General features: G+C 32.2%; 2 protein-coding genes across 2 annotated transcripts; one reads left to right on the forward strand and one right to left on the reverse strand.

Moving 5' to 3' along the window:
- Positions 1-207: 207 nt before the first annotated feature.
- LOC106662764 (heat shock factor 2-binding protein-like) lies at positions 208-3724 on the forward strand. The gene is made up of 5 exons (XM_014387055.2): positions 208-411; positions 1224-1465; positions 2363-2619; positions 2677-2881; positions 3440-3724. The coding sequence occupies exons 1-5, from the start codon at positions 372-374 to the stop codon at positions 3617-3619; spliced, it is 924 nt and encodes a 307-aa protein (XP_014242541.1). The 5' UTR covers positions 208-371; the 3' UTR covers positions 3620-3724.
- Positions 3725-3767: 43 nt separating this feature from the next.
- LOC106662762 (NF-kappa-B-repressing factor) lies at positions 3768-10189 on the reverse strand. Its single transcript, XM_014387050.2, has 7 exons — positions 9876-10189; positions 7390-7511; positions 6726-7113; positions 6055-6181; positions 5811-5998; positions 5585-5749; positions 3768-4023 (listed from the first exon to the last, which is right to left on the reverse strand). The coding sequence occupies exons 1-7, from the start codon at positions 10031-10033 to the stop codon at positions 3825-3827; spliced, it is 1347 nt and encodes a 448-aa protein (XP_014242536.1). The 5' UTR covers positions 10034-10189; the 3' UTR covers positions 3768-3824.
- Between the last annotated feature and the right edge of the window lie 737 nt (positions 10190-10926).

The raw sequence follows: 10926 nt of genomic DNA on the forward strand, positions 1-10926 counted from the left end.
AAAAAAAAAATGATGTTTCTACTCCAGATTTAAAAATCTTAGTAAACCATCTTTACAAAAAGTGTATCTACACACTCACCCCACCTTCAACATTTCTAATGTTTAATGTTGTGATTCAATTTTTTTTTTTATCTCCAATAATTGTATAAGTACTAACATAACTTATCCACTGAGACATATTTTGTTTTTGTAAATTATTAAATATTTTACTAAATTGTATCCATAGAAACCATCAAAATTTTACTTTTGGCCCAATTCTTTTCAAAATTTGCACATAATATTTCTGTGTATTTTAATGAAAGTCAACTAAGTAAGTTGATTTTCTCCCGAGTTTGAACTTACACTCTCAGAACTTAATCGAGCAATTGACAATGAAGACAGATTGCAACTCTATGAAAAATATCTCTTGGCGTAAGTTTAACTGTTTAAAATATAAAAACAATAAAAGTTATCCTTTTTATTTTCTTTTACCTAAAAACTTTGTTTATATAAGGTAAACTAATAAAACTCAAGGTTATAAAGTTTTGGTTAATTTTACAACATAGGTAAAAATTAATTTTGATTTGAACAAGTCATTTATTCAAGTTTGGTTTGGATGGGGCTTGGAAGAAGTAGTCCGAAGGTACAAGGTTTCACTATATGGCGAGGTGTGGCAAAACCTCAATTCCATTAATGTATTTAGTTGGGTTTTTAGTATGCATGTATTGGTGATACAAAATATTTTTACTTTTAATTGAAGCCTAGTAGTACTTCGGAACAATTTGGTGGGTGTAGTATAAGCTTAATTCTAATAATTTAGGCAATTTTTGCTTTTTGTGTCATGAAGAGCTTTCAGTTTCGTCAAAGCTAACCCAAAATTTGTTCATTGTTCTGAATAGAGCTCAGAATTATTAGAACTCCTGTCTGGAACAAACCCATCATAGATAAGTCTTTAAAAATATAATGAAAAAAAGAGTATGGACATTTTTCTTCATCTACATACTTTCCTGAAGACAAGGAGCAACTATAGCAAACATAGTTTAAGGGACTTAAAGTATTCATATCGAGAAGAAAAGTTAATGTTATTTTGTTATTCTCCTTGAAATTTTAGTAGTATAATTATAAAAAATAATACCCTACTTTTGAGAAGAAAAAAATGATATACTTGTACCAAAATTTAAATATAAAATGTTTTAAATTTTGTATACTTACTTTGTATTTATTCTTTCTTTTTTTTTTCAAAGTAAAGCACATGTATACGAACCAAAGCACAGAGTTGGAGATTCTTAAAAGCAAGTATGAACAGCTGCAGAAGGAATGGGACAGCCAACAGGAATACCTGGGCAGACTTCAAGGCGAAGTTTACAAATTGAGAAACCAACTGCAGACACAGTCTTCATTCTGCGCAGCTTTAGGCTCGGTTTTGGGCAACCTAGTTTGGAAAGCATCCAGGCTTCAACCTGTTGTCGAACTTCTATTAACAACTGTTTGTATTTAATGTACAATAGTAAAAATACAAATAATATATGTCAGGAGGGCCTAACATCCAACACTTTGGGTGGTACAACACATTAAAATATGTACATACTTTTTCCAAATTATTGTCAATTAAAATATCAAGGGGCTATGCTGGGATAGAAACCCAGGACTAAATATAATGTACATTAGAGGAGATCATGTGTCTGAGTGGTTAATATCTGACTCGTATTTGACACGCTAGCGGTTCTGCGTTCAAACCCTAGCACAGCCCATGGTTTTTAATTGAGAATAGTTAAACATTAAACATCTCATCCATGGGTAGTTGGATGTTAAACTCTCTTGTATGACAGCAATTATTTCAATGTACAATACTATAAATTATCTGGAAGGATTTCAAAGGAGATTGTGTAACATTAAATAAGAAATTAAATTTTCTAATTTCGTGGTCCGCTTGACCAATTAATATATTACAATTAATTAAGATTTTTAGTTGAGATGAAAAAGTCAATGGCACGAGCGGGATTCGAACACACGATCTTCGGCTTATCAAGCAGCAACGTATCAAGCGAAATCGAATCCCGCTCGTGCCATTGACTTTTTTATCTCATCTAAAAACCTTAATTAATTGTATTAAATAAGAAACTTAATATAGCTTGATCATCTATGATCATTGTCTGCTTATTTTAGTTGGTTTGTGTTTTGGCATTGATCAGGCAGTGTGTAAGTCTTGACATAAGATGCATGGGAGACAAATCCAGCAAAAATAAATGAACAATTGAAGATGATCAAGCTACAGATTCACCCCAATGAAATATTTCACAATAGTTTCTAATTTAAAAATTTTATGACGTAAAAATATACGTTTCACCTATTTAACATTTTTTGGGTTTCAACTATATTTCAGAATAAGTTGTCAGAATTTTTCTGCATTGTCAGTGGTACGCTTATTTCCTTCATGGGCACGTATACACGCGAGATGCCTGAAGTTAAATGTAATGAAACACAATTTATCCTTTCAATGTGCGGCATTGTTGCAAATATAGCAGCTGTGCCAGAAGGAAGACAATATATCGTTACCGATGCCAATGGGAAAGAGACAATAGAACAGATGCTCAAAGTGCTTCCGAACATACCACATAAGTCTGGCAGCCCATTGAAAAGGTATCAAGATAAAAAAATAAATAAATGTGTGTAATAATTGAACATTTTTCGCTGTAGGATCATTTTGATGGTTTTGTACAATATAAGCATTAATCAGACGGGGCTGAATCTAATACAGGAGGACAAAAATCTGTTAACGACGCTGGCTCATATCGTCGCATCCGAGGAATGCCCTGAGTTGAAAGTCCTTGCTCTTCGACTGCTGGAATCATTAACTTTTGAGATCCCCAATACAATTGCTTTACTCAAAATTCTACAGCAGGTGAATATTCTGTTTTTTGATTAAAATTACTGAAATTCATGTAAAAAATTAAAAATTCTTGAGAGATAGGTTAAAAATGTTAAGAAAATTATCATTATTGTAAAAATGTTGCGGTCACTTGATTGTTTCTTATTTTTTGGTCTGCCTATCTCACTGGTTTTGTCAATCAGATGCTTTTGCATTTCAGTGTTTGCCGGTGTATATTCCCCAAAAAATCCACCAAGTGAGATGTTAGAGGGAGAAAATAACTAATCTTACTAATTACTAAACTAACTAAATAATTATTCACAAAAGAAATGTGTGGTGTTTAGTGACCGTTAGCCAATGATTATTTGGAGATCGTGAAATGTTTTTCTAAAAACCTACATCACACCAGACCGCATCTCACAATCTACAAATAATTATTCTCAAACAGCAAGAGTAGACAAACCAGAATGATCAGAGACTATCAAACAACTACAGGCACATCATCTTACTTCACTATCTCATAAAATATTGCTATTAAATTATGTAATTGATCCTAACTGCACCAGTTTGATTATTATTATTATATTTCAGATTCAAAAGGACAAAATAGAAGCACTGCAAAATGCCGGAGATGCAGAAATTCGCCAGTATGCTAACAATATAATGGCAAACTTCCGCAAGGCCGAGGAGGCGCTTGGATTCATTATAGATAAAAAAGATGATACAGACCAGTTCAAGCATGATGTTACAAACGATAAATGCCGAAAATGATAATAGGCTTATACATATCTGTATTTGTTTTGTGGTCTGATAAGTTCAAGTAAACTCAAGTATAAAATTACAAGTTATTATATAAAGATATATTTATTAAGTAAATAATTTTTGTTTTTATAAAAATCCAATCTTATAAAATTATTTTTATTTAATTAATTAAAATTTGAGGATTTTTGAAATTAAGATTGTAACGTTTTTTATTTTAAACATTATCTGATAAATAAGGAGAAAACCTGTCCTTCATCGACTCAGGAGGTATAAGCTTATATTTATCCGTTTCCCCTCCACATACGAGTAAATCTTCAACTATTTCAAGTGGTTTGATTTTCTTGAATATCACGATGTGACGGTTGTCCTCTTTCCCGAAGCTTCGAGACTTTAGATTGAACTCTTGGACAAGACTACAATTTAAAATAATTAAATTAATGTAAAATATACCATACAATATAAAATAACAAAATTGTATGCATTGAAAAAGAAAATTATGATCTTAGGCAAATTATTAAAAGACAATACTCTCTATACACAAAATACCAATGCCAAAATAACCTGCTGTCCTTTGGTGTAAAAGAGAAAGACTCAGAACACTTTATAAACATGATACTTGATTGAAGAAGAAAAAATAAATTAGATATAAATGGGGGGGGGGGGTTATTAGCAATTGATGTAAGGTATAGAGAGTATAAACAAATACAGTAAAACTTCATTATAACACTCCCGCTTATAACAATTTCCTAGCTATAACACCCTTTTCTTTTGATCCTGATCCCAAAACTATTTTTCAATAACAATTTTATCATTTTAACGCTCTAATTTCCCGGTTATACTGCTCTAATTTAAGATTAAAAATCTTGTTAAATACATACACAAACTAAACACAAAACTGCCGAACTAAAAGATCGCAAGATATGTTTACTCATAGACAACTGTGCTACACTTCTAAAACCTGTTGATCTGCAGAACATCAAGCTAGTTTTCTTGCTGCCAAACACTACTAGTGAGTTGCAACTCTCGGTCAAGGAATAATAAAAGTCCTGAAGTAAGGCTACAGAAGAAGGATGGTACAAAAATACCTATAATGATGGACGACTTATCTATGACTTCTATCTATCTATAATCTACAACTTAGCCAAAAAATGTATTTTAGATGCCATCAACTTTTGGCATGCTGCAAGGATGGGTGTTAAGAAAGAAACAATTCAGAATTATTTCAAGAAAGCAGGAGTTGGAAATTCAGAATGTGAAGAAATCGAAAAGTTGATTGTTTTCTTATTTATAATTTTAACTTTTTGACATTTTTTTTGTTTTTTGTTTGAGCATAGATGAATGACGAAACTTTGGAAGACCTTATAATCGCAGACACTGAGTTGGAAGGTTTTGACGTTTTCGACGATAATTTTGGGACCAGCAAAACTTCATAATTGAAGATTATCTCAGTGCATCGAAAGACGGTGAAGAAGATGATGATACAATCACGCTGAAAACAAATGACATTTTGACTGCGATCAAAACGCTTTGCACATTTTTTCCTGTAACATCGGCATAAATGAAGAAATCTTCAACAAAATAAACAGATAGATAAAAAGATAAAAACAGAAAATTGTGTGTTAAAAAAATGTGTTGACTTTATTAAAAAAATAAAACATAAAATAAAAAAATATAAAAAATAAAAAAATTATATTTTAGTACAGGTACATCTAATAAAGTACATTTGGAGTTTTATTTTATTCTATATTAACAAATACCCACAAACCCATTTTTATACATTCTATGTTTTTAAATGGATTTTGTTCATTTTAATCTGTTTTTATGATTTCCCGGTAATAGTGTTTTCCTGGTTTTGCTGTTTTGCCTTGGACCTCAAAAGAGCATTATAACGAAGTTTTACTGTATTTTAATTTTTAATTTTTTGTAATGAAAATCATTTTTGGTTGAAGTTTTTTTATAAATCAAATTACTCACTTGTGAATAGATTTCCTTTCATCCTTTGAAAAGTCTGGTGAGAATACTAAATCCTCTTTAGTGTTACTATAAGCAAAATTCCTAATTATGTTTTTCACCTTCCCCCGAAAATCTGAAAAGTTTTTGATCCCGAGTCCGCCCCTTCTTATACTTGATTCAACAGCCCTATTAAAATGAAAAAATCATTAAATAAAACTTAAGTAAATCCAGTTTATAAACTTATTACTTGACTGGCTCTGCCATTCCTTGTTCATTTTTTCCTAGGCCGCCACCAAGCCAACCCATGAGCTTGAGCATCTTACTCCCAATGTTGGTATCTTCAATTTTTTCTTCAACACTGGCAGACTTAAATTCTGGTAACTTGTTGTCTAAATTCCTATCGACAATTTCACTCCCACTGTACACCGCTTTTACCTGTTAATAAAAAGATTTTGAGTATTTGTAATTTTTATTAAATAGAGGTCGCTTACAAGAATGGTGAAGGATGTTTCTTTGAGCCTTGAAATTGCGACTCTGCAAGCAGCTTCTTTTGAGATCTTTTGTGATGGCCCTTGACCTGTTGCAAGGTAAAGCCCATCAAGCATCATTTTGCAAGTGCTATAATAAGAGGTTTTTAGCTTTAATCACATTGACTGTGCACGAATATATAAGTTACATTAATGATAATAAAATCTTGAAAAAAAAGCTTAGTAATTTGGCCACTCATAGACAACAATCATTGATGTGTATAAATAAAAATTCTTTATTTCAAAAACATAGGGAAATGCTGCTGATATTATCTTAAAGGGTCATAGTTAAATAATGGTACATGGTATCTGGGCACATATTTTAGACATCAGGCCATTTTTGTTCTCACTTTTTGTCTCGCATAAATTCATAATCTTGTGTAATGAATTCTGAAAATACATGCATTTATTAGATTGAATGTGCTATGGTGAAAAGTAATTTAGTATATTTCTCTTATAAATCATTGTCATCACCTGTACGAATTTCAGAGCAAATTCATCTTTAAGCATTTGAAAAATTAGAAAAGTTACTTAAACAAGAGTACATGCAAAGTAACATATTCTTATTGTTACACAAAAAAAAGAAAATAATTTTTTAGGGACATTTAAAGCCTAGACAAAAAATTTTTACTAACGTTTGATTTGAGTCATAGGTGAAAATGTAGTTGACAACCATATGGGCAGCGTTAACAGTCCTTTGTATAACACTTATAGTACTTTCGTTATTGTATGAACTTTCAAAAAGTACAATTTGCCCAAATGGCCCACTGTCGATGACGTATTGTATGTCATCTTTAATTTTTGTCACCTCGGCATTTAGTCTTTGGCGCTTCGTAGTTGGCTCGTTATCTAAATTGGCTTCCTCAACCAGTCGTTTCCCCAATTTCACACTATGTGCATCTAAGCCAATCTTATTTTCTTGCACATTAGGATTTTGTTCTGTTTCCGATTTAACAAAGTTTACATATGTCGCCAGCGGTTTATTCTGAGGGGCTTTGTTGCTATTTTGCCCACCGAGTCGGTCTGAAAAGCAATACTGATAATTATCATGACAAAATATTAGCTAATAATTAGTCAAAAATTCAAATGAAAATATATAACTTAGTCTATGGTTGTTTATTTTTGACTTTGATATACATTTAAAATTTCCAGACTCTCAGTTAGCACAAGTACAAAAGGAATTTTTATTTTGAAATTAATACAAAACAACAATATATTAAATATATACATTTTTCATGTGAAAAGCTATCAAAAATAACAGTATGGAACTGCTAACTTAGAAAGTAAGTTTAAAAATACCTTTAACTCTTTGTTCAACAGCGCTGGAAGCTGACACAAAAGCTTGTGTTTTCCATTTGTCATTATTTACTGCAATGCCCTTCGATAACTCACTCATTAATTCCATAACTGGTTCTTCATACCTTAAAAATAAACATATATTTAATACATGGTTTGTACATAGGTTTTAACAAATTATGGAATGCTTTGTTGATTTCTATAGGAGTTGAACATGTATTTGTTTTGTTTCTGATCATCCTGGTCTGGAATATAGGCTGTTCTCGCTCTTTCAGTCATTAATACATCGTCAATGGCACAACCAAAGCATCGGAGCCAAGCCCCCGCAAACTACTTGACAAAGGCAGACCAATCCTTTTAAACATTACAATGCACAAGGGCTTTATCAAGGATGGGTTGGTGTCCAGTCAACTCCTTCAAACTAGCTGGAAAATACTTTAATCTAAGAGTCAGCGGAGGCACTCCTCAATAAGGCTCCTCAGGGTAGCAGAGATGAAACAAATAATGAGGGGATATAAAATTGCCTATTTTAGTTGGATGTCTATAGAGAAGTTAAAAAGTTTGTTTATTGACATATTATTTATTGTGTAGTATGGAATGAAGGTCATTAAGATTGCACATATGGATTTAAGGGCTCTTCGAGGAGAATATTATGCATGAGCTGGGAGTGGCTGATTCAACTTCAATATTAGAGGGGAACTGCTTATTTCAATAAATGCAGGCCTGCAAGCCAAATTACGCTCAATGTACAATCTGAAAGACAGGGAAGACCACTTCTGGTAGTGGTCTGTGTAATTCTGGCTGAATTCACACTTTTAATATTAACTGCACTAATATTTAAAAAAATTAAAATAATAATAATAAGTAAATAAAGCCCTGCTTTTCCTGCCAGGCAACCTCACTGACAGCCTAATTACAAGATTATTGTCAGTCACATTTTCTGATCTATTTAATACATAATATTGTATTTTTTTGTTGGTATAAATCCAGCAGTAGGAACAGCGCTAATTAGTTTAGAAATAAGAGCAAAAGTAGCACTATACCATAAAAAAATGAGGCCTGGATATTAGACATGAAAATTAGTAGTGCAAAAGGAGGAATGGCTCAGAAACGCTTAGAAAAGATTATGTTAGTTTGAAAGAAAATTCACCAAAACACCAGAAAATCATTCAGTGATAGATAGATTAAGTTTTCCTCTTAATAATGCTTATTTCCTCCTCTGGCCTAGCATAGGGCCATAAGTCTCCTAAGTATCAAGAAAATAAGTGATCAGATTTCATCTTGTAAAACCGAATCCCATTCTTCAACAAGAACAATTTGAAGCTGTTCAATGCTTGTTGGAGAGGTGAATGATGTCTAAACAATCTTTTTTTCATGTCACATAAGTCTTCTATAGGATTAATGTCAGGAGAACATGGTGGCTAATTTATTGTGGTAATCCTTACATCCTCCAAATAATGGATGATAATTTGAGCTATATGCGGTCGAGCATTATGTGTTAATACAAAGTTGTCCCTACAAATAGAGTGAATGGAACCACAGCTTGCAAATGAATTTACTCAATGTATTTTAGAGCAAGAATCACTTGCGAAACGGCTGTCTCGGGTTAATGGTGCAGCATCAGCGTTTATTATCATGGCAATACTTTATGTTAAGAACAAAAAGAAAAACAAATAAAGAAAACACTTCATTTCCTTCCTTCTCTCTTGTTCTTATTATGATGACATTTATCTTTACGATCCCACAAAAATCGATAGCTCTAATACAGTTAGATAAGTCAAATACAGTCCTCCTGGTTCATTCTGAAGCTCGAGACGTGTGCAGAGAAACAGATGACGTGAACCATTTCGATGTGCACTAAAAAACTAGTCGGCCTGTCACTCACCCCTAAACATCCTCACGTCAAAAGTTTCAGAGCCCTGGCTAGGTATACACAATGCGAAACAAGTTTTGTGAATCAGTTGTGCGAGTGATTTTCACACGTTGGAAACCAAGCTTTAGAGCCACATAAAACTGCCTATGCAATTCCTTGTCTCGCCATTCCACCATCTTTCATGTGTGGTTAACTGTCGTCCTTCCGTGCAGTCAAATCAAGTGCAGTTATCCTCGACCAATCTGGTCAACTTGTTACGTAGTTCTCGAGTCACATGTCCTAAATCGGAGAGCACTTTCCGGTTACACTAGGTCTCATGGGTATTGACGAGTCGTCTACCATCCAACTTTCTAGGCAGATACATTCTAATCTCAAGGATTTCGGATTTTTATTATTATTATTAAGCTTTTTAAATAAGTAAGTGTAAAGTAGTGCGGAAATTTTAGCGTTTGTTATGAAGACTTACGAAATCTACAAATTGGATACAAATGAAAGACACCCTGTAATCATCACAGTTGGATGGGCATCTCAGTCATAGCAGGTCAGACAATGAGTGACACCCACACATTTAAACAAAGTGAACAAATCGAAACTAATTCTAACGTAAAAAACTTACCGGCAACCGAGAAAGTGGACGTTTGAAAATATCTGTGCAAGGCAGACGAGACGCTCCTCTGGGTATTTGTCCCTATGGGCCAATATGAACTTTTTCCTCAGCTCCCACTGGCTCGATACCTCGTAATCGTACCTGTACTTTTCTATTTCCCTGCTCATTTTCTATCAATGTACCACGTACTAAGTCATGTAAACACAATTGTACAAGAATTTGGCATTAGGAACGGATTTCGTGTGACAATTTCTAACTGGCCATAGAGCAACAGTCCACCTGTGTTGTTAGTTGAAGGTTACTCATTTGTTGACTTAATCCCACCAAACATAGGCGGATCACTTAATATATTACACAGAATTTATCAATGATCTATTTGTGTAACACGGCAGTCAAGAAATAAAAAATAAATACAAAGAAAAGTTTAATATTGCAAAAACAAAAAGTTATATTATGACTTATAATTTATAATAAATATATAATTGGCATCTTAAATGAAATATAATTAATGGAGCATCAAATAAAGTTCCTGGTGTTAGGGTGTATTTTGACCAGGAACAAACAAACAATTACATACAAACAAACAATTATATAGTTAAATACAACAATAATAATATATTTTACGGAATTAAGCCAATTAAAAAAAAGTTTAAATATAGAAATATACAATATAAACAATGTATAACAATATAAAAGCAAAAATAAGAAAACAAATGAAAAAATTATTTAAGTTTTAAACTACATAAAGTAAGAAAATAGCTTAAAAGAATGTTTCATTTAAATATACCTCAAAAAATCACATTTACAAACAATGTTACATATTTTGCAATATTATATAAATAACATTAGAAAACAATTACATAAAAATATCTTGATTAAGTAAGTAAAAATAAGAATATTTGTGCATATTTAGATTAATTACATTTAGTAAATATTTTAATTAGTAATAAGTTAAACTTGGAAATATACATAATGGACATATGTTCAGAAGTGCAAGTAGGTATATTTATATGAATGTAATATTTAAAAAATATATATGAAAAATATAATATATGTAGAT

The sequence above is a fragment of the Cimex lectularius genome, unplaced genomic scaffold (genome assembly GCF_000648675.2).
Source record: "Cimex lectularius strain Harlan isolate CLEC.00 unplaced genomic scaffold, Clec_2.1 scaffold73, whole genome shotgun sequence".
NCBI lineage: Eukaryota > Metazoa > Arthropoda > Insecta > Hemiptera > Cimicidae > Cimex > Cimex lectularius.

What these genes read in the sequence shown, in the direction of transcription:
- LOC106662764 (XM_014387055.2), top strand. Translation starts at nt 372, where the DNA reads ATGAAGACAGATTGCAACTCTATGAAAAATATCTCTTGGC. An exon ending in TCGAACTTCTATTAACAACT is followed by an intron (nt 1,466 to 2,362) that starts GTTTGTATTTAA and finishes ACTATATTTCAG; the next exon opens with AATAAGTTGTCAGAATTTTT. An exon ending in TCTGGCAGCCCATTGAAAAG is followed by an intron (nt 2,620 to 2,676) that starts GTATCAAGATAA and finishes TTTTCGCTGTAG; the next exon opens with GATCATTTTGATGGTTTTGT.
- LOC106662762 (XM_014387050.2), bottom strand. Translation starts at nt 10,033, where the DNA reads ATGAGCAGGGAAATAGAAAAGTACAGGTACGATTACGAGGTATCGAGC. An exon ending in GTCCACTTTCTCGGTTGCCG is followed by an intron (nt 7,512 to 9,875) that starts GTAAGTTTTTTA and finishes TTTATTTTTAAG; the next exon opens with GTATGAAGAACCAGTTATGG. An exon ending in TGTTGAACAAAGAGTTAAAG is followed by an intron (nt 7,114 to 7,389) that starts GTATTTTTAAAC and finishes ATTGCTTTTCAG; the next exon opens with ACCGACTCGGTGGGCAAAAT.